Consider the following 24,113-nt stretch of genomic DNA (forward strand, 5'->3'; position numbering starts at 1 on the left):
CTGCCAACACACACCAGCAGTCTGTGTCATTGAGATGGAGTGGCCCTAGTGATTTTGAATGTGGCACTGGGTATTGTTGACAGCAGAGGGGAGATGGTTGTTAATTAGAGGGGAAAGGTAATGACTGTGTGTGTGTCTGAGGGCAGCGTAATGACTGCTGGCAATACTCTGGTATGAGAGCCACTAGGAGACTAACTACGATGAATAGCTATTAACAGCTCTCAATATGCTAATGGCAGAAAGAGATCTCACTATAGTTATCCATTTTAAACCCTTTAACCCTCTACACTCATGGCAATTGGCCTTTATGGAAAGGGTAAATTAAAAAACATGCATGACCATTTTAGCAATTGAAAGAACACTTTGGAGATTTAGGCGGAAATTGTAATACCAAAGATGAGTACACAACAGTTCACCTGACACAAGACTGAATCCAAACATTACACCGTTGATTTGTCAATAACAAAATCTGACGATACTCTGGATACATTCAGTAACATAATAAAACTGTTCATGGAAATGTTGAGGTAGGTGCAACATAAGACAAAACTATTACAAGGGTTTGAGTGTGAGGTCTAACTGGTGTCTCCAAGTGGACACAGTCATTTCAGTGGCACAGTAATGTTTATTGAGGCTTTGCCTGGTAGAAAAGGAGGAGGTGGAGAACATCACAACAACATAAACACACTGTTCATATTGACACAATGACCTCCATATTGAACCTAACCACAGTCTTCATAGTGAACAGAAGTCTTTCTCCTCCAGAGGTATAAGCGCTACATGTCTTCATATTGCTCAAACAGCTAACAAAGGTTTTTACAGAAATATGACAATAACAAGACAAGACAGTTCATAATTTAACTATAGTTCAACTCTACATGGAAATTAACAGTCAAATTCTATATCTGAGGGAGTTCGGGCACAGCACAGCAAAATATATTTTGCACATCGCAAATCAATATTATCTGTATCTTGTCTGTTCTCCTGTAGCAGTCTCTGGATGTCAACAGGCTGGAATTCAAACCCGTCATGGTGACGTTTAAATAGTGTCTTTATTTACTAATTACTTCAAACACACACTTTCTATTCTGAAAACTGGATGTGCCAGTAAAGGTCTGTTTTTAGAAACCAAAACCCTACCCATAATAACCAACCCAAACAGCATCCAGTCTGACAGCTACAGTAACACACTCACCCACCTCATGTCTGGAAGACATGAACCATGTGCTCAGTAGCAGAATGAGAGCTTAAAGTAAAGGAAGTTTACACACAGAGTCTGTAGTTATCCCCAGTCCTGATTTACTAGTCTCTGTGGGCGTATGTGTGTTATGTAAATTAAGTTAGTTTCATATAAGCCTGAAAATCTGAGCACTGGTGGTAGATACAATTACTTGCGAAAGTATTCACCCCGCTTGGCATTTTTCCTATTTTGTTGCCTTACAACCTGGAATTAAAATGTATTTTGGGGGGATTTGTATCATTTGATTTACACAACATGCCTACCACTTTGAAGATGCAAATTTTTTTTTATTGTGAAACAAACAAGAAATAAGACAAAAAAACTGAAAACTTGAGAGTGCATAACACTCCCCAAAGCCAACAAAGACACCTTTTGCAGCAATTACAGCTGCAAGTCTCTTGAGGCATGTCTCTATAAGCTTGGCACATCTAGCCACTGGGATTTTTGCCCATTACAGCTGCAAGTCTCTTGGGGTATGTCTCTATAAGCTTGGCACGTCTAGCCACTGGGATTTTTGCCCATTTTTCAAGGCAAAACTGCTCCAGCTTCTTCAAGTTGGATGGGTTCCACTGGTGTACAGCAATCTTTAAATCATACCACATTCTCAATTGGATTGAGGTCTGGGCTTTGACTAGGCCATTCCAAGACATTTAAATGTTTCCCCTTAAACCACTCGAGTCTTACTTTAGCAGTATGCTTAGGGTCATTGTCCTGCTGGAAGGTGAACCTCTGTCCCAGTCTCAAATCTCTGGAAGACTGAAACAGGTTTCCCTCAAGGATTTCCCTATATTTAGCGACATCCATCATTCCTTCAATTCTGACCATTTTCCCAGTCCCTGCTGATGAAAAACATCCCCACAACATGATGCTGCCACCACCATGCTTCACTGTGGGGATGGTTTTCTCAGGGTGATGAGAGGTGTTGGGTTTGCGCCAGACATAGCGTTTTCCTTGATGGCCAAAAAGCTCAATTTTAGTCTCATCTGACTAGAGTACCTCCTTCCATATGTTTGGGGAGTCTTCCACATGCCTTTTTTGCTTCTTTTTTTCTTTAAGCAATGGCTTTTTTTGGCCACTCTTCCATAGACCAGCTCTGTGGAGTGTACGGCTTACAGATACTCCAATCTCCGCTGTGGAGCTTTGCAGTTCCTTCAGGTTTATCTTTGGTCTCTTTGTTGCCTCTCTGATTAATGCCCTCCTTGCCTGGTCCATGAGTGTTGGTGAGTGGCCCTCTCTTGGCAGGTTTATTGTGGTGCCATAATCTTTCAAAAAAATGTATAATGGATTGAATGGTGCTCTGTGGGATGTTCAAAGTTTCAGATATTATTTTATAACCCAACCCTGATCTGTACTTCTCCACAACGTTGTCCCTGACCTGTTTGGAGAGCTCCTTGGTCTTCATGGTGCCGCTCGCTTTGTGGTGCCCCTTGCTTAGTGGTGTTGCAGACTCTGGGGCCTTTCAGAACAGGTGTATATATAGTGAGATCATGTGACGGATCATGTGCCACTTATGTGACTTCTGAAGGTAATTGGTTGCACCAGATGTTATTTAGGGGCATTTACATATGCTGCACCACTTCTCTGTTTATATTTTTTTGACATTTTTGAAACAAGTAATTTTTTTCATTTCACTTCACCAATTTGGACTATTTTGTGTTTGTCCATTACATGAAATCCAAATCTATTTAAATTACAGGTTGTAATGCAACAAAATAGGAAAAAAGCCAAGGGGGATGAATACTTTTGCAAGGCACTGTAGATCACAGTGGGTATGGTTTGGCCATGCAACCTGGACATAACATAGTAAACAAAAATCCAGGACACTCAGATGAATATGATATATTACGTATGGTATGTATTCATTTGTGGATGTCAATCATCCCTTTTGTATGATATGTTACAAATTATAATTCGTACGATATGTTGAGAATTCAAATTTGTTGTGGCTAATGTTAGCTAGGTGGCTAGGTTGCTAACATTAGCTAGGCTAGGGGTTAAGATTAGGAGTTAGGTTAAAGGGTTAAGTTTAGGGGAAGGGTTATCTAACATGCTAAATAGTTGCAAAGTAGCTAAAAAGCAGTATGTAGTTGCAAAGTTGCTAATTAGCTAAAATGCTAAAGTTGTCCGTTATGAGATTCGAACACACAACCTTTGGGTTGCTAAATGTAACATATCATACTAATTTGAGTGTCCGGACTTTAATTTACTATGTTACGTCTAGTCTGTGAGACCAGCCTGGGCCATGAGAGTATGAGTTGATTGTTTAGATAAGCATGTGTGTGATTGGATGCACAGTTGAGTGAGAGATGTGAGAGAGAGAGTGTGTGTGTGTGTGTGTGTGTGTGTGTGTGTGTGTGTGTGTGTGTGTGTGTGTGTGTGTGTGTGTGTGTGTGTGTGTGTGTGTGTGTGTGTGTGTGTGTGTGTGTGTGTGTGTGTGTGTGTGTGTGTGTGCGCTTGCGTGCGTGTTTTTTCACAGGGGCAGACTTGCCAGATGGGCTGGTCCAGCCTACTGGGCCTGTCTAACTTAGGTTTTTACTCAAAATGATAATCCTCTGGCTAATAATGAGGGCCTGAAGGAACAAAATGGCCAGTGTGTTAGAAATGGTCACAGTCCGCCTCTGTGTGTGTGACTGTTTGTCTTTGTCTTAATTTTGCAGAATTTTCACTGTGATATCCCCCTTCCACAATGAATGCACTGGGAGCAAGGCCAAACGAGGTAGCAGCAGAGAGAGAAGATGAAGAATCTCTCCTTTACTCACTGTCTCTCCCTCTACCACAAATATCACTACTGGTTTCAGTTGGGCTGCCTTTTTATGGATGCATACAAACCAATGACTGGAAGAAACACACAAACAGCGCACACACAAATACACATAATGTGCACAGAAACACACACAATGACTGGACTTGAGAGAGGTGATATGTGCATATTGATAAACCATCGCTCAGCTCTAACAGTAAAAGAGAAATATCATGAAACAGGTGTGTGTGACTCACAGCCCAGGAGGTGGGACACAATCTAAAGACCTTCTCTCAGATGATTTCTGCCCCCTGGAGAGGGAACCAGCAGCTTTGGCGAGAATTCCACAAAATACCCTTTGCTTTCACAAGAACTGAAAATATCAGTTTCAGGCTGTGATTTACTGATGTTACCATGCTGGCTTGTTCATTGGTCAGTATATGGGGTCAGTATATGGGGTCAGTATATTCAGGGGTCAGTATATGCTTCACAGATGGATCAGAACACCAGATGCTCCTGGATGCTTCTAACATCATAATACGCACACACACACTGATGACAAGTACACACAGACACATACACACACACACACTGATGACACTTGTTTATGACAAAACTAAGTTCTCCCATGGAGGGAAGGTGCTTTCTGTTCTGGAAGATCTGATCTGTGAACCAACAGTCATAAGGTTGCTATGAACACTTATAAGGTCACTATTAACACTCATAGTGGCGCTACAGACACTCATAGCAGCACTATGAATACTCTTAATATAGTGTGTGTGTGTTCACAGTGCCAGAGGGAGAAGGTTTCTTCATTCCCATTAGCACATTCATTTGAACAGCATGGGAAGGGACTTAACTCTTCACTAACCAATCAAAGTCTAGCCATGGTCATCATCAGTCCAATCACAGTCTGGTGGTGAGGAGATTGTCAAAACAAAGACAACGCCAGTCAGACAGACTAAGTGTTGGGTCTCAGCCATCCAGTCCCATGTTGGTGGTCAGGGTCAGGGGTTGAAGGTCAGGGGTCATGGTTGGTGCCGTTCCTGCATGCCAACTTGTCTGCAGCTGGAGTCCCAGAGGCCGCGATGTAGCTGGGGGTCGTAGGTGTTTGGTGATGTCATCTCTGTGCGCCCATTGCTCCAGTAGGCTCCTCCCTCCCACTCCAGAGACGGAGACAGAGCAGTGTAGAAGACCGTGGACGCTCCCTGGGACGGGCTCTGGGGGCACAACACAAACTGTCAGACTGTTATACATAACGCATGCACCCAGGCACGCACACACGGACACACACACACGCACACATAGAGGCTGTTATACATACACACACAACCAGCAGAGCTTCACTGGCATAAAGATACAGCTAGATCTACAGCCTAACAACAAAAGCCTACAGTATTTCTACAACAACATGACGTTTCAACCTATTTCTACATGAGACTGACTTCAACCTATTTCTACATAAGACTGACTTCAACCTATTTCTACATGAGACTCTGGTAAACAGTGTGTGTGTGTGTGTGTGTGTGTGTGTGTGTGTGTGTGTGTGTGTGTGTGTGTGTGTGTGTGTGTGTGTGTGTGTGTGTGTGTGTGTGTGTGTGTGTGTGTGTGTGTGTGTGTGTGTGTGTGTGTGTGTGTGTGTGTGTGTATATATATATTAATGTGATAGTGCTGAGGAGCCTGTTATTAATGGTGCATTTGTAGCTGCACGGCAGAGGCTCCCTAAAGATAATTTACTTAGGCAACTACACTCTCTAACACCCACACAGCACACACAGGGCTGTCTCCTTCCATCCCATCCTCCAGACACACACAGGGCTGTCTCCTTCCATCCCATCCTCCAGACACACAGGGCTGTCTCCTTCCATCCCATCCTCCAGACACACAGGGCTGTCTCCTTCCATCCCATCCTCCAGACACACAGGGCTGTCTCCTTCCATCCCATCCTCCAGACACACAGGGCTGTCTTCTTCCATCCCATCCTCCAGACACACAGGGCTGTCTCCTTCCATCCCATCCTCCAGACACACAGGGCTGTCTCCTTTCATCCCATCCTCCAGACACACAGGGCTGTCTCCTTCCATCCCATCCTCCAGACACACACAAGGCTGTCTCCTTCCATCCCATCCTCCAGACACACACAGGGCTGTCTCCTTCCATCCCATCCTCCAGACACACACAGGGCTGTCTCCTTCCATCCCATCCTCCAGACACACACAGGGCTGTCTCCTTCCATCCCATCCTCCAGACACACACAGGGCTGTCTCCTTCCATCCCATCCTCCAGACACACAGAGGGCTGTCTCCTTCCATCCCATCCTCCAGACACACACAGGGCTGTCTCCTTCCATCCCATCCTCCAGACACACAGAGGGCTGTCTCCTTCCATCCCATCCTCCAGACACACAGAGGGCTGTCTCCTTCCATCCCATCCTCCAGAAACACAGGGCTGTCTTCTTCCATCCCATCCTCCAGACACACAGGGCTGTCACCTTCCATCCCATCCTCCAGACACACAGGGCTGTCTCCTTTCATCCCATCCTCCAGACACACAGGGCTGTCTCCTTTCATCCCATCCTCCAGACACACAGGGCTGTCTCCTTCCATCCCATCCTCCAGACACACAGGGCTGTCTCCTTCCATCTTATCCTCCAGACACACAGGGCTGTCTCCTTCCATCCCATCCTCCAGACACACACAGGGCTGTCTCCTTCCATCCCATCCTCCAGACACACAGGGCTGTCTCCTTCCATCCCATCCTCCAGACACACAGGGCTGTCTCCTTCCATCCCATCCTCCAGACACACAGGGCTGTCTCCTTCCATCCCATCCTCCAGACACACAGGGCTGTCTCCTTCCATCCCATCCTCCAGACACACAGGGCTGTCTCCTTCCATCCCATCCTCCAGACACACACAGGGCTGTCTCCTTCCATCCCATCCTCCAGACACACAGGGCTGTCTCCTTCCATCCCATCCTCCAGACACACACAGGGCTGTCTCCTTCCATCCCATCCTCCAGACATTAACAGGGCCTCTAGGCCAATGCTTTAAGATATGCAACACAATCTAAAATAACCCCAATGAAATGAACAACAATTTAGTTAGCAACAAGCAAATGTTTTAACATTTAATTTTGTGTTTGTGTCTGTGTGTCTGTGTGTGTGAATGTGTGTATGGATGCGTGCGTGTGTGTCTGTGTGTGTGTCTGTGTGTATGTGTGTGTGCGTGTGTGTCTGTGTGTGTTGGTAGAGCATGGCGCTTGCAACACCAGGGTTGATTACAATGGGGGACCAGTATGAAAAAGTACCAAAATGTATGCACTCACAACTGTAAGTCACTCTGGATAAGAGTTGCTAAATGCCTCAACTGTAAAAGACAAAGTCATGGGACATTGATTCATGCATATCTTATGGAGATTCTGAACATTCTCATCTTTCTTAAGCTTGGCAAGTTTTCCCTCTTCATCTCTCTTTCCCTTCACCTCTCACTCTTTCTCTGCCTAAATATAGACTCGGAAGTCAGTATGGTACTGAAATGCCACATGACACATTTTAAGATACTTATTCTGTAATTAACTTCTTGAATAAATCGTTCCGATTTATTCTGAAAACTTTGACAGTACGGGAAATTCAATGGTAGCCATATAACTCTATGCACAATGATGACTTTTAACAATTCCACAGAACAGTTTACAAAAACACATTTACATGAAGAACAGTGCAGATGCAAAGTTTGGTCACAGAATGATGGCACAAACAGCACAAACCGTCGTTATGTTACCCAACGTTGCATCTGCACTGTTCAGTAAATGTGCATTTGCACAGTAAATGTGTTTATATAAAATGTTCAGTGGAAATTGTTAAAAGGAGTCCTTGTACATAGAGTTGTAGGTTTGTTTAACTTTACAATCATTGGTTTTTGTTTGGCATAAATGTATAAAGTGAAAAATCTGAGTCTCAGCATCATTCTGTTACTGTGGAATTGACAATACTCGATTAGCACTGTGTGTGTGTGTGTGTGTGTGTGTGTGTGTGTGTGTGTGTGTGTGTGTGTGTGTGTGTGTGTGTGTGTGTGTGTGTGTGTGTGTGTGTGTGTGTGTGTACCCTAAAGAGCAGGCGTGCGATGGCTGTCTGTGCGAGGCGGGCGGTGGGGAAGCGGTGGCAGTAGAGTGACGTGTCGACCATCCCAGGGTCCACTGCACATGAGCTCACTGGAAACCCTCCTCTTTCCAGCCTCTGTTGCAGGTGGGAGGAAAATAACAGTAGTGCCAGCTTACTCTGGCAGTACGCCGCATGGGACGAATGACACTGCCTAAAGACTGAAAGAGATGGGGGAGAAAGATGTTGAAAAAAGGTCTGGAGTGGGAGGAAATTAGGAGAGGAGGGTGTGTGTGTATGTGATGCGTGGGTTGACTCATAACCCGTACTCCCCACAGTTATATCCGCTGGGCGGGTGGGTTTAGGGTCATGAAATATTATGTGGATGAAGGGTGGCTGGATTGAATACAGAGAAAACACTACCTTAAAAATTCTATAAATATATAATTATTGTGCAATTTAAATCTATAGGTTTTTCTATCATTATTTTAGGCTATCTGGTATTAGTGCATAAGCCTAAGCTTTAGGGCCTAACTGTACGCACGCCAAATAGCCTACACACCAATCGCCAAATGCATTTGGGAACGGGCAGAAAAAGTTAATGTCAATCCACAGAAACAAAAAGGACAATGTCAGAGTTTAATTCAGTAAGAGAAAAGCTGCAAAATGGAGTGGAAAATAAAGAGACGGGAGGGCCGGAAAAGTCATGTTTGGGATAGATTTGGTGAAGTGGTAAAAGAGGATGATGCCTATGTTATGTGTGATGATTGTGATGATTTCTTCCCGGTTCCTAAATGTCTTTGCGCCCCGAAAGAAGCAGGGATGACAGAGAAAACTTTACCGATGCCAACTAGATTGAAGCGTACATTCTATAATTTATGACATTATTCTGGTGACCAAGGGTTTATTTAGTCTTTTAGGGCAACATAATGAGTGAAGAGAAGCTGCATGTATCTAATTATAGACGGGGCGGCAGGTAGCCTAGTGGTTAGAGCATTGGACTAGTAACCGAAAGGTTGCCAGATCGAATCCTCGAGCTGACAAGGTAAAAATCTGTCGTTCTGCCCCTGAACAAGGCAGTTAACCCACTGTTCCTAGGCCGTCATTGAAAATAAGAATTTGTTCTTAACTGACTAGCCTAGTTAAACAAAGGTATAAAAAATAAATAAATAGAGAAGTTGATTAACAAATAGCCTACCAAAATGTCAGAAATTATAAGCAGAAACATATCTACAATCAGGCAAAAAGATTGTCCCAAAAAATCGTTATGCCTTCTCTGCCTGCAGCGCATTTTCTATATTAGTGGATTAGGAACGGGTGCGTGCCTCAGATGTTCACTTTATCACATATAGTCGGGCGGATGCGGATGGGTTATTAGTAATTGCGGGTGCAGGTGAACAAACAGCTCACCCGTGCCCCACTAGTGTGTGTGTACCTGTTTAGCAGGCTGTCTAGTCGTATCTCTCCAGCACCATGAGCTGACGAGGAGAGGGTGACAACACGTGAGCAGGAACCGCGTTTCCCAGAATGCTTTAATGTGTCTAACAGCAGCAAGGTCAACAGGAAGTGACCTAGGTAGTTGACCCCGAAGTGATGCTCAAAGCCCTCCTCTGTACGACCCTCAGGGACCAACATGACCGCCGCTGCACCCGTGCACAAACACAAATAGTTAAGACACAGTTCATTTAAGAATGTAAGTCTCATATCAAGCGTATAGGTCGGCAGGTTGATTGGTTGATTGTGTGTCACTCACCATTGTTGACTAAGATGTGCAGCGGTAGGCCCCGTCTCTTGATATTCTGGACAAATTGCCTGACTGACTGCAAAGATGCCAAATTCAACTGATCAAACTCCACTGAAAACACAAAACACACACCAGTCATTTAAATACAATACACAGTACAGATGTAAGATCTTCATTTGATTACCCTGTTGCAGGAGAACTTTCCTGCAATACAGAACACTTTAAATGTGTAGTGTAGTTGAGGTTTAAAAAGGCTTCTGAAGTTTGTAATTTCCACTTAGAAATTTCAGACTTGGTTTTCCCTTACCAAAAATGTATCACACCCTTACAAAAATCACTATTAATTATAATCCATTTAATAATTTCCATTACTTGTTGCTGCAGGATTAATCTCCTGCTGTAGCAAACTGGCTCAAATTAAGATCCTACATCTGTAAATACACACATACGGGTAGAAGGTCCTATAGGCAGATCATTTGAGCACACACAAACAAACACACCCACAGCATAATCAGCACTCTTGTAAAAAAAAAAAAAAAAATCTGCTAACTGTGTCTGTAGTGAAAAATCAAAGGAGCATCAATGTATTAATCTCCTACAGTAGGCTCTTCTCTAATAGAGAACACAAACTGCTGCTAGCTTCATACACATTATACTACATGATACCAATACCTCCTCCTAACATCTCATACAGTAAGTATTCTGCAGCAGCAGCGCTGGCAGGACCTGCTGTAGGACCTCTGCTCTGTGTGTTGTGTGTGTGTGTGTGTCTGTGTGTGTGACTTTCAGAGTCAAAAATAGCCTTTCACAATGGATGATTTTTAGTCCAGGGTTAAACTTATCCTGGGTTAAAAGTAGCCTAGGGCTAGCTTACCCTTGTTTCACACTAGCATTAGTTTACCCAGGGTGAAACCAAAACGTACAGCTTGAAAAGCCCTAGTCCTCTGGCTGTGTGCGTGTGAGGACTATTTGTGTTTGTGTGTGTGTGTTTGTGTGTTTCATACACAGGCTAAGCCAGGGTTTGATACTGATATGAGAATAATTTAACTAATGCCAAATTCCAGCCCTAACCCTGTGTGCTTATAGCTAGCTTTGCCCCTGTCTGAATGCCTGCCTGCCTCTCTGTCCATCTCTGTCCCCAACCTGTCATCCTGTCTTTCTGTGTATGTGCAGATTTTGCTATAAACGGGTGGTGTTTTGATTGGCTTTGGCAAAACATAAGAAGCATTTGGTGTACATGTGCTTTGCTATTTTCCTCTCAACAATTGGGCATTTAGGACACACTCCACTCCTTTCCTCCTATCCTTTCCACCCCCCCTCTTCATCTCTCCCTTCCACTCCACCTTTTCTACCTGTGATAATTACAATGAGGATCTGGGCTCCATGCCAGAGAGATAAGCACATTTTACACCTACAAGCTTTTCATTCTGTTAATGTACCCAGGGCTACTCCACTCTGACCCAATACACTACTGCACCACTGCTACAGTCTATATCAAATGCACTGTTAATACACTACTGTCTATCAAATGTAGCCTAGCTACTGCAGTGTTACATTTAATATAGTGACCAGTCATGACTCACAAAAGTAGGTGGGTAAATTCTGAGCTCCTATCAAGATGACGGTAGGCAAATAACTAAACGTTAATACAAAAAAATGCTAATAGGTGGTTAAACACTTTTCACTATTCAGTGCTGTGTTTACTTACATTTATCCTCCATTACATCACTGGTTAACACACTGTTCCCTTTCAGTCGATGACTCTGTATACAATACTATGGGGAGTCACCGACCAATCAACAGCCCAAGGGATGCCAAGCCCGCCCCCAGAAGCATCCATTTCCTAAATTCTTTGCTTTTCAGCTCGCCTGAAGGAAGAATGTGTCACGCAATTTACAAACTTTTCAAGCACACGAAGACTACGAGATTCGGCACTGACTAAAGTGTCTGTTAGTGGGGAGAGAGTACTCGCCCTCCTAGATGTTGCGAGTTTTGGGTCTTGGTATACGTTTTTGTGTTTGCTAAAAACGAACTACTTTCTGCTCTGTTTGTGTAGCTAATGCTTCCTTGCTTGGGTAGGATTTGTGTTTGCTAAAAACCCACTACTTTCTTCTCTGCTTGTGTAGCCAGTGCTTCCTTGCTTGAGTAAGATGGCTAGTGGTAAGAGTAAGTTTTAAAAAAAAGGCTAACCATCTGAGTTTGAAACTCTTACCGTGCCCTTGGGCAGGTGGTTTCACAATGAAAATGAAAGATACTCATGAGTGCTGTCCTGTTTGCCTGGGTGGAAACATGCTCAGGAGGCTTTGGCTCGGACCAATTTGTGTGACCATTGTCTCCGGCTGGGCTCAACTTTCATTGGGCGTCGGGCTGAATTAGTGAGAAAGATTGGGGCTGCTGTTGAAGGGTCTTCCGATGATTTGACCTTGATAATGGGGTTGTCTGAAGCTGGGAGAGAGCGGCAGTGGTGGTCGGAGTTGATGGGGTGTCATCCCAGCCGTGTGAGGCTCATTCCGGTTTCTCTGGCAGTGTTCAGAGTCCGGATTCCGGGATGATATAGTATCCCTGGTTGGCTCTGGAGGGATTTCAGAGTGTCAATCGGATGACATCAGTCCGGGGCAGCCTACATCCCCAGCTTTGGATTCAGCGGGGCAGAGTGAACCATTAGTGGTTAATGCACCTTTGATGGAGCTATATCGAAGGGCGACAAATCACCTGGGGGTGGATTGGCCGTCTTCTCCCCGCAACAGAGTTTCAAATCAAATTTCATTTGTCACATGCTTACTTACGGGCCCTTCCCAACAATGCAGAGAGAAATAAAAAAGTGAAACAATAGAAAAATAAAACACATAATAACAAAACACAATGAGTATATATATACAGTGGCAAGAAAAGTATGTGAACCTTTGGAATTATCTGGACTAAAACTTGATTTGATCTTCATCTAAGTCTACAATAGACAAACACCATCTGCTTAAACTAAGAACACAAAAAAGTATACATTAAACCGTGTAAACATTAACAGTGCAGGCTGGAAAAAGTATGTGAACCCTTGGATTTAATAACTGGTTGACCCTCCTTTGGCAGCAATATCTTCAACCAAACGTTTTCTGTAGTTGCGGATCAGACCTGCACAACGGTCCGGAGGAATATTGGACCATTCCTCTTTACAAAACTGTTTCAGTTCAGCAATATTCTTGTGATGTCTGGTGTGAACTGCTCTCTTGAGGTCATGCCACAGCATCTCAATCGGGTTGAGGTCAGGACTCTGAATGGGCCACTCCAGAAGGGATATTTTCTTCTGTTGAAGCCATTCTGTTGTTGATTTACTTCTGTGTTTTGGGTCGTTGTCCTGTTACATCACTCAACTTCTGTTAAGCTTCAATTGGCGGACATATAGCCTTACATTCTCCTGCAAAATGTCTTGATAAACTTGGGAATTCATTTTTCCGTCGATGATAGCAAGCTGTCTAGGCTCTGAGGCAGCAAAGCAGCTCCAAACCATGATGCTCCCTTCACCATACTTTACAGATGGGATGAGGTTTTGATGTTGGTGTGCTGTGCCTTTTTTTCTCCACACATAGAGTTGTGTGTTCCTTCCAAACAACTCAACTTTAGTTTCATCTGTCCACAGAATATTTTGCCAGTAGCGCTGTGGAACATCCAGATGCTCTTTTGCGAACTTCAGACATGCAGCAATGTTCTTTTTGGACAGCAGTGGCTTCTTCCGTGGTGTCCTCCCATGAACACCATTCTTGTTTAGTGAATAACGTATCGTAGACTCGTCAACAGAGATGTTAGCATGTTCCAGAGATTTCTGTAAGTCTTTATCTGACACTCTAGGATTCTTCTTAAACTCATTGAGCATTCTCTGCTGTGCTCTTGCAGTCATCTTTGCAGGACAGCCACTCCTAGGGAGAGTAGCAACAGTGCTGAACCTTCTCCATTTATAGACAATTCATCTTACCGTGGACTGATGAACATCAAGGCTTTTAGAGATACTTTTGTAACCCTTTCCAGTGTTATGCAAGTCAACAATTCTTAATCTTCTGAGATCTCTTTTGTTCGAGGCATGGTTCAAATCAGGCAATGCTTTTTGTGAATAGCAAACTCAAATTTTATGAGTGTTTTTCATAGGGCAGGGCAGCTCTAACCAACATCTCCAATCTCGTCTCATTGATTGGATTCCAGGTTAGCTGACTCCTGACTCCAATTAGCTTTTGGAGAAGTCATCAGCCTAAGGGTTCACATATTTTTTCCAACCTACACTGTGAATGTTTAAATAATGCATTCAATGTAGACAAGAACATTTTAAGCAGACTGTGTTTGTCTGTTGTTGTGAAGATGAAGATCAGATCAAATTTTATGAACAATTTATGCAGAAATCCAGATAATTCCAAAGGGTTTACATACTTTTTCTTGAGACTGTATACGGGGTACCAGTGCTGAGTCGATGTGCAGAGGTACGAGGTAATTGAGTTAGACACTGTATGGACATAATTGGGAATAAAGTGACAGATAATAAACAGCAGCAGCAGCGTATGTGATGAGTCAAAAAAATTATTCCAAATGGGGCAATGCAGATAGTCCGGGTAGCTGTTTGGTTAACTATTTAACAAACAATTTAGCAGTCTTATTGCTTGGAGGTAGAAGCAATTCTGGGTCCTGTTTGTTTCAGACTTAGTGCATCGGTACCACCTGCCATGTGGTAGCAGAGAGAACAGTCTATGACTTTGGTGGCTGGAGTCTTTGACAATTTCTAGGGCCTTCCTCTGACACCGCCTGGTATAAAGGTCCTAGACGGCAGGGAGCTCGGCCACAGTGATGTACTGGGATGTACGCACTACCCTCTGTAGATCCTTGCGGTCAGATGCAAAGCAGTTGCCATACCAAGCAGTGATGCAGCCAGTCAAGATGCTCTCAATGGTTCAGCTTTAGAACTTTTTGAGGATCTGAGGGCCCATGTTAAATCTTTTCAGCCTCTTGAGAGGCCATGTTCACGACTGTGCTAGTGTGTGTCACCATGATAGATCCTTAGTGATGTTGTCACCGAGGACCTTGAAGCTTTCGACTCACTCCACTACAGCCCGTAGATGTGAATGGGGCATGCTCGGCCCTCTGTTTCCTGTAGTCCATGATCAGCTCCTTTGTCTTGCTGAAATAGACGGAGAGGTTGTTGTTCTGGCACCACACTGCCAGGTCTCTGACCTCCTCCCTATAGGCTCATCATAGTCAGTGATCAGGCCTACCACCGTCGTATTGTCGGCAAACTTAATGATGGTATTGGAGTCGTGTGCTGCCACTCCAGGTCAGAGGCATGGTGCCCCGGGATGGTTTTTCGAGGATGGTTTTTGACCATTTTGGTGCTTCTGAGCAGCTTTGAACGTCTTGGAACAGACGCCATGCCGAGTCAAAGAAGAAAGGAAAGGGGGATACCTAGTCAGTACCAATGAATGCATTCAACTGAAAGCTTGGTTACTGGCCCAACGCTCCTACCCGAAGAGCGGGTTGGAAGCTGATTACTCCACAGGGCAGGGGAAGGAGGAGACCTCGTGACCCTAGCTGGATGCGGGGAGGGGGCGTGTTCTCGGGGCCCTCCTTCCCGACCATTTACTGTGGCAACAGTGTTTCCATGTGGCTCGGTCAATGGGGGCAAGTTACTGGTTACCGAAGTCCCCGAACCCATTGTGAGCCGGGTATCAGAACGGCAGTACCACGAAAGCACATTGTTTCTACCCAAGGTTCCTTGGTGTTCAGCGGTGGCGTACATCAAAAGGCAGGGGGGAACACGGTCTCTCTCTCTCCTAAACCTTCCCTGTTATCTGCTTGTATGGAGCAGAGCACATTTCCTGTCACTCAGGGCAACCTATCTTCCCGGATCTCTCAACGTGGGTGCACCCCCTGGGACCGGTTTGGCAGGGCTGATGTAGATCTTTATGCATCGCGAGAAAATGCACATTTTCGTCTGTTCTTCTCAATGTTGTTGATAATGGTGACTCCCGGTTCGCCCAGATAACCCTCATTTCCGCAGATCATCCGCCAGTTGGGCGGGGCCACTTGGAGGGTTCTGTGTCATCGGGATCTATTGTCCCAGGCACACAGGAAAATCTGCCGCCCACGACCGCAAATATGGATCTGTGGGTTTATCCTCAAACGTGATTATGACTATACAGTCAACACGTGCGCCCTCTACTAGAGGGTTGTACATATATATACTGTGTGTCTTACAGGTCCCTGGCTTTCGAGATGTTCCCTGTCTCACCTCCACCGTTAGCTTCCAATAAACAACGAAGGTTGCATGGCCTGAGTTCGGTGCGCACTTTTTGTCAGGTGCGCGCTTTAGGACCAAGGATATCCGCGTTTGTGACCAGTTTTTTGTTTGTTTCGCTAATCCAGCTCGGGGTAGATCTTTCTCATTGGATTGTGGAGGCTATCTCCCTGGCATATGTCAGCAAAGGACATGGGTTGCCTAGTGGTGTGCGTGCTCACTCCACTAGGGGTGTGGAGGCTTCTTGGGCATTGTTCAGGGGCATAAAGATTGGAGATGTCTATGCTGCAGCGAGTTGGGGTTCCCGAAAAATGCTTTTGTGAGGTTTTATTGCTTAGACCTAATTGCTCACAGTGTGGCTCATAGTGTTCTTAGTGTGCAGGTTGCGCATTTATCAGGGTTACGACAGTTACCTGTGGGTTTGAGACTTGGGCTCCCGTGGTTCATCGACTCTGGTCGATGCTATGCAGTGAGCGTGTGCACTTTATCAAGTCACGACAGGTGTTCTGTTGTTTTGGGTTCCTTGTATGAATTCTGACATTTCAGGCTCGCAAGGTATGTATTTTTCATGGAACCATGGGGTCTATGGACTTGGGCTGCAGTGGCATCGTGTCAGATCGCATAGCCAAGTTGCAGTAGGTTCTGGTTCCCGTATGGGGCTCTGACAGTTCAGGCTTCTAGGGGTAAGTATTAGGGGAAAAGGTGGCTTCTGGCTTCAAAAGCCCTTTTTGGAGCCGGTGAAACCTGTGTGTGCTTGGGCTGCTGTGGGCCTCCTAGTCTGGCACCCTCTGAGATGGCTTGGGGTGTGATTTATGTCCCCATAGTATGTTATACTGAGTGACCGACTGAAAGGGAATGTACAGTTATGAATTTAACTACTGTTCCCTGAAGTATAACTCATTTTGGCCCATCACCATCAGGGGATTTGGGCTCGCTGAAGAGTGGTACTGAATTGATGAAATAGATGTGAGCCCGGTATTATACCCAGGAAGGCGGGCTCCTGAGGGCAGGCTTGACATCCATTGGCCCGTTGGGCGTGTACTCTTTCTTCTCCTCTCCTCTCTCCTGCGCTGTCTCCTATCCTCCATACACACAGACAAACACGCATACGAAGAGCCAGAGGACGTTTGGTGAGAAGCACCTGCCTCACATACTAATGACGCCTCCGTTACATTGTCATTCAGACACACGCTCACACGCACCCCTCCCTACCCCCACCTCATCGCCCCATCGGCACATTGTCATTCAGAGGACAGAGCTACATGACCCTCACCTCCCCCCACTTCCTTCATCTCCCAACTCACCCCCGTCATTCAGAGCACCGTCACGCTTCCCTCCCCGCCCCCACTCCCTAACACCCCTCAATGCCATACCTCTTAATCTTCACAAAGAGAAATAGATCATGCAACAGTTCCAGAGAGGAAATCTACTTCAATGACGCCGTCTCTACTTCTAATTGACGTGACGCACTAGAGCAGAGGTGCACAGCTCCAGTTCTTAACAGTCATTCTGCTTTTTAACTAGGAGCTGATTTCTACCTGCAAAAAGGTGTGTTCACTCACAGTCCAATCAGTAATATCAAGAGCCATGGACGCACGAAAGCAAACAGGACTGTGTGGACTGTGTATGTTACCTTTGGCCTCTCTGTTCTCCTCACAAATCCTCTTCACAGCAGACACACCCTTCAGCTCATTCTGTCCAGCTAGAGAGGGAGAGAGAAGGGAGAAGAGAGGAGGGGAGGAGAAGAGAGGAGGCTGATCTAATTAATTTCCTAAGTAAACACACCCAGTAAACACTCAGAGCGAAAGAGAGAGCGAGAGACGCAAACCCACACGCACATCCAGACACACACACAAACACAGTCCCTTGCCACAGCAGGCCTATATGCACACATTGCTAAATTCCACAACCACACAACTACCCACATACACTCCAGGACAAGTTGCCTATCTGAACAGATCATTAAAAACCTGCCCTGAGGAAATAATTTGCCTACTAAATATTTCTGTCCGTGGGTATTAAACATATAATTAAGTATAAAATTAAATAATTATATTAACTAAGTATATTAATCAGTTCATGGTACTGTTGGACGGTATAACACATTCACATTGGTAGGCCTATGGTGTACAGTATGGTGTCTTCATGTAGGCCTACCTATGATAATGTGTGCCCCCAGGCTGGCCATGTGTCTTGAGGTCTCATAGCCAATTCCCCTGGTGCCTCCCGTCACTATAGCAACTTTGCCATGTTGTAAGGCCAGCTCTGGAGAAAGGAAATGAATACAATGACAAATGGAATGGGGGTAATAAACATGGTGCAGATATTACCCTATCCCCTAGTGTTATTCTTTAGGCCAGGAAAACTCTCCTTCCGTACATGGCCATGCAGTTTATGAAGTTTGTATGGCATGTTTACAGGTTTATGAAGTTTGTATGGCATGTTTACAGGTTTATGAAGTTTGTATGGCATGTTTACAGGTTTATGAAGTTTGTATGGCATGTTTACAGGTTTATGAAGTTTGTATGGCATGTTTACAGGTTTATGAAGTTTGTATGGCATGTTTACAGGTTTATGAATTTTGTATGGCATGTTTACAGGTTTATGACATGTATGGATGTATTTTATTATTTTCCAGCTGGACAGTCTGTTTCTGCTGTAGCAATTATCATGCCAACATCAAAGGAGAAATATGTGGTGGTGAGCAGGTCAGTGGTAAATGTCATGTTGAGGTGTGTGTGTGTTTTAAGATTATATAATTAGAATGAGTGAACAATAATTCATTCTAATTCTATGGTTGGGCAGTAGTTTACAACATGTTTGACATAGTTTAGTATGTGTGTAACAGGCCTAACCATTCCCTTTACAATATTCTTCCCTCCTGGTCCAGTAGACAACGATGTTGTGCAGGCTTTAGTTCCAGGCCAGCTCTAACATAGCCTGCCTTCGGCTGATGAGCGGCTGTGCAAGTAGCGCGTAGATAGAACCCTCATGACTGCGCTGTTTATATGGAGGCGCTGATGAGCAAACGAGGGCAGCTGAGACTGTCTGCTAAACTTTTGTTTTGTGTTCACGTCAAACGGTTAGAAATGACCGGCAAAGCAATACTTAACAAAGTCAGTCTATGTTCTAGTTGGGGTGAACAGCAGCTCTTTCATCACAGCCTGCAGCTGCTCTTACTCGTAGCGAAACTGGCTAATTATCCTTGTTATACACTAACCTGGCAACGTGAAGGGACGGCAGATCAATTGATTAATTAGAACTCTCAACCCAAGCAGGTACAGCTTAAGAGCAGGTAAATAACAATCCAGATAAATAACAATCCAGAAACCCCATAGCCTGGAGGTTGTGTTTGCGAGCACTTCTCTGGTCTCTTTATAATGACCGGCATACACGCGAATCCCTCACTCCACCATGTGTCCAGCAAGAGGCCCGTCCCAACACTAAGTATTATACGCCTACTTGTCTCTTCTCTTCCTCGTCTCCTTCCCTCATCATGCGGGCTAGACAGCATAACAAAAGTTTAGGCCTACAGTGAGAACCTGGGGTCTGTTCAGTTGGGTGAAACGTTTCAGAACTTTTAGTTTAAATTGTGTACATATATAACTGTCACGTAGAATAGACTAGAGAAGCATGTCAGCTCTATTAGAGTGAGTGAGTTTCTAGGTTGAGGGTCAGTGACGTGGGCCATCCTTTGTATTGTTTGTGGGAATCGCATCTCACGCATGACTGGGATTATTTAAGATGATGGGACAGTATTGTGACAGCTTTGTGCGCACACACACAGACAAACACGTAAACATGCATATGTACACAACCACATTCTCACACCTTCACACAAATGAACACAAACACACCCTTCCTGATTGTGATTGTTATTCAGCAGTGTGTCCAATAAGATCATAGACTTTGATCACAGCTTTGTTTTGTTGTTGTTGTTGCTGGTAGTGTGTATGTGTGTGTGTGTGTGTGTGTGTGCTTCATGTTGCATAACTAGGAGATAAGTATAGTGGACATAGAATATGACAGGACTTGAGGGTGTGTGTGCTAACCAGCACAGAGAATACATTCAGCCTAACCCAGAGCTAAGAACTTCCCATGGTTAAGGATAGCCAGGATAGGTAGGGGTGCTGCAGCACCCCCTGATAAATTGATCCTCCACCAGATTTCACAGTGGGTGCGAAACATTGTGGCTTGTAAGCCTCTCCAGGTCTGTGAAATTTGGTGGAGGATCGGTGATGATCTGGGGGTGCTTCAGCAAGGCTGGAATCGGGCAGATTTGTCTTTGTGAAGGACACATGAATCAAGCCACGTACAAGGTTGTCCTGGAAGAACACTTGCTTCCTTCTGCTTTGACAATGTTCCCCAACTCTGAGGATTGGTTTTTCCAGCAGGACAATGCTCCATGCCACACAGCCAGGTCAATCAAGGTGTGGATGGAGGACCACCAGATCAAGACCCTGTCATGGCCAGCCCAACCTCCAGACCTGAACCCCATTGAAAACCTCTGGAATGTGATCAAGAGGAAGATGAATGGTCACAAGCCATTAAACAAAGCCAAGCTGCTTGCATTTTTGCGCCAGAAGTGGCATAAAGTCACCCAACATCAATCTTTTTTTGTTATTTTTTACAAGTTGTCATTTTCTGCAAATAAATGCTCTAAATGACAATATTTTAATTTGGAATTTGGGATAAATGTTGTCAGTAGTTTATAGAATAAAACAAAAATGCTAATTTTACACATACCTATAAATAGTAAAACCAGAGAAACTGATAATTTTGCAGTGGTCTCTTAATTTTTTCCAGAACTGAATGTATATATGTACACTGATTATACAAAACATTAACGACACCTCCTCTTTCCATGACATAGACTGACCAGGTGAAAGCTATGATTCCTTATTGATGTCACTTGTTAAATTCACTTCATCAGTGTAGATGACGGGGGTGCAACTCAATATTAGGAAGGTGTTCCTAATGTTTGGTATACTCAGTGTATATTTATGCCACCTCCTTTCGTGCATGTAACTCTATGTCAAAATGAGCGAGTGTGGAATTGAATCCCCATCCCACCGCTATTTCCACACACAACCTTCTCTCTGTATTACAGAAGAAAAAAACTAGTGCTTCAGGGCACAAGTGTTAGACGCCTGGGTTAATGTTTATCCCTAGGTGAACCTTTATCCCTGGGTGAACCTTTATCTCTGGGTTAACATCTATCCCTAGGTTAACATTTATCCCTGGGTTAATGTTTATCCCTAGGTGAACCTTTATCCCTGGGTGAACCTTTATCTCTGGGTTAACATCTATCCCTAGGTTAACATTTATCCCTGGGTTAATGTTTATCCCTAGGTGAACCTTTATCCCTGGGGGAACCTTTATCTCTAGGTTAACATTTATCCCTAGGTTAACATTTATCCCTAGGTTAACATTTATCCCTAGGTGAACCTTTATCCCTGGGTGAACCTTTATCTCTAGGTTAACATTTATCCCTAGGTTAACATTTATCCCTAGGTTAACATTTATCCCTAGGTTAACATTTATCCCCGGGTTAATGTTTATCCCTGGCGGAACCTTTATCCCTGGGTTAACATTTATCCCTAGGTTAACATTTATCCCTGGGGGAACCTTTATCCCTAGGTTAACATTTATCCCTAGGTTAACATTTATCCCTGGGTTAATGTTTATCCCTAGGTTAACATTTATCCCTGGCGGAACCTTTATCCCTGGGTTAACATTTATCCCTGGGGGAACCTTTATCCCTAGGTTAACATTTATCCCTAGGTTAACATTTATCCCTGGGGGAACCTTTATCCCTAGGTTAACATTTATACCTAGGTTAACATTTATCCCTGGGGGAACCTTTATCCCTAGGTTAACATTTATCCCTAGGTTAACATTTATCCCTGGGTGAACCTTTATCCCTAGGTTAACATTTATCCCTGGGGGAACCTTTATCCCTAGGTTAACATTTATCCCTAGGTTAACATTTATCCCTGGGGGAACCTTTATCCCTAGGTTAACATTTATCCCTGGGGGAACCTTTATCCCTGGGTTAACATTTATCCCTAGGTTAACGTTTATCCCTGGGGGAACCTTTATCCCTAGGTTAACATTTATCCCTAGGTTAACGTTTATCCCTGGGGGAACCTTTATCCCTAGGTTAACGTTTATCCCTGGGTGAACGTTTATCCCTGGGTGAACAAATGCCTGTGTGCAAGGAGGGTAAGCTAGCTCTAGGACAGTTTTAGCCTGGGTTAAAGAGAGGGCTAAGGAGGTGCAGTCTGAAAAGCCCGAGAGGCAGAGAGAAAAGAAAGAGAGAGAGACAGAGAGAGCGAGAGAGAAGGAGCACCACAGCAGTCGCTCTGTGCAGCGAGTCTCCGTCAGTAGCCAATGAAAAGATGTGTGTGTGTGTAATACCTCTGGTCACGTGTCTTTCTCATTACAGTTCTCAATGATCTGGTGTGTTTCCATTACTGATGCCAAACAGGAGGAGGAGCACCTCACACACCATTGTCATTGTACACACAATGTGGTGTGTGTGTGTGTGTGTGTGCAGGGCCGGCTCCAGGCATAAGTGACTTAAGCGGTCGCTTAGGGTCCAAGGCCGCTAGGCACCCCTTGACCCAGAATGTTTAATAGTTAAATATTTTTTATATATTTTTTGGAACTATGTCGGGATCCCAACTTACAGTTGAGAGTTAGAATAGTAGAATACACAATGTGCAAGTTCAATATTTGGTTGTGCATCAGCAATTCTTCTCTTGTTAGCCATGTCAGCTAACAATTTTTAGATTGGTAGGTTAGTCTACAGATCAGTCACGCAGGACACGTGCCCAGGTGCCCTAACCTCCAAGGGTCCCCCATTCATTTTGTTAGTCACTCTCACTCTGATATCATTAACATGGCATAAGTCATGGCAAAATATGTAGAATTGCAGGAAATTAGCTTATAAATGACCAAAATAATTATCTGCCCCATGGCAAAATGAGTAGAATTGCATGACATTTGTTATAAAATTGCTAAAATGTTTCTCTGCCTCATGGCAAAATGTGTAGAACTGCAGAAAACTTATTTTTCCAATAAAACCTTTAAAAAAAATTGTGCTCAGTGAGATGCCTGGGTTAAGGTTTATCCCTGGGTGAAGAAATGCCTGTGTTAGCCTGGGTTAAAGAGAGGTCTAAGGAGGTGCAGTCATTATCATTAACATGGTATAAGTCATGGCAAAATGTGTAGAATTGCAGGAAATTAGCTGCAAAACTGCCCCATGGAAAAAATTGTAAAATTGGGGTGGGAGAAAGAGATGGGAAAGAAGGAGGGGTGGACAGAAGGAGTGGGAGGGAGGGAGGGAGGATAATGACACGTCACAACACAGTTCCCTGGGCTCATAGCCCAGACACAGAGGAAACAGTGACCTTGGGCTCATAGCCCAGACACAGAGGAAACAGTTATTTTTGGCTCATAGCACAGACACAGAGGAAACAGTGACCTTGGGCTCATAGCACAGACACAGAGGAAACAGTGACCTTAGGCTCATAGCACAGACACAGAGGAAACAGTGACCTTGGGCTCATAGCACAGACACAGAGGAAACAGTGACCTTGGGCTCATAGCACAGACACAGAGGAAACAGTGACCTTGGGCTCATAGCACAGACACAGAGGAAACAGTGACCTTGCGCTCATAGCACAGACACAGAGGAAACAGTGACCTTAGGCTCATAGCACAGACACAGAGGAAACAGTGTCCTTGGGCTCATAGCACAGACACAGAGGAAACAGTGACGTGGGCTCATAGCACAGACACAGAGGAAACAGTGTCCTTGGGCTCATAGCACAGACACAGAGGAAACAGTAACCCTGGGCTCATAGCACAGACACAGAGGAAACAGTAACCCTGGGCTCATAGCACAGACACAGAGGAAACAGTGACCCTGGGCTCATAGCACAGACACAGAGGAAACAGTGCCCTTGGGCTCATAGCACAGACACAGAGGAAACAGTAACCCTGGGCTCATAGCACAGAC

At 44.5% G+C, this 24,113-nt stretch overlaps 1 protein-coding gene across 1 annotated transcript in view; it reads right to left on the reverse strand.

Moving 5' to 3' along the window:
• Positions 1 to 561: 561 nt before the first annotated feature.
• The window catches only part of LOC139547095 (polyprenol dehydrogenase-like), a 32,645-nt gene continuing 9,093 nt past the window's right edge, over positions 562 to 24,113 (reverse strand). Inside the window, exons 2-8 of the mRNA XM_071356145.1 lie at positions 19,308 to 19,426; positions 18,245 to 18,352; positions 17,721 to 17,789; positions 9,832 to 9,933; positions 9,514 to 9,721; positions 8,085 to 8,292; positions 562 to 5,200 (exon numbers count right to left, since the gene is read on the reverse strand). Coding sequence (XP_071212246.1) covers positions 5,009 to 5,200; positions 8,085 to 8,292; positions 9,514 to 9,721; positions 9,832 to 9,933; positions 17,721 to 17,789; positions 18,245 to 18,352; positions 19,308 to 19,426 — 1,006 coding nt within the window. The 3' untranslated portion in view covers positions 562 to 5,008. The remainder of the gene's footprint in view (positions 5,201 to 8,084; positions 8,293 to 9,513; positions 9,722 to 9,831; positions 9,934 to 17,720; positions 17,790 to 18,244; positions 18,353 to 19,307; positions 19,427 to 24,113) is intronic.

Source organism: Salvelinus alpinus, chromosome 20 (genome assembly GCF_045679555.1).
Source record: "Salvelinus alpinus chromosome 20, SLU_Salpinus.1, whole genome shotgun sequence".
Classification (NCBI taxonomy): Eukaryota; Metazoa; Chordata; class Actinopteri; order Salmoniformes; family Salmonidae; genus Salvelinus; species Salvelinus alpinus.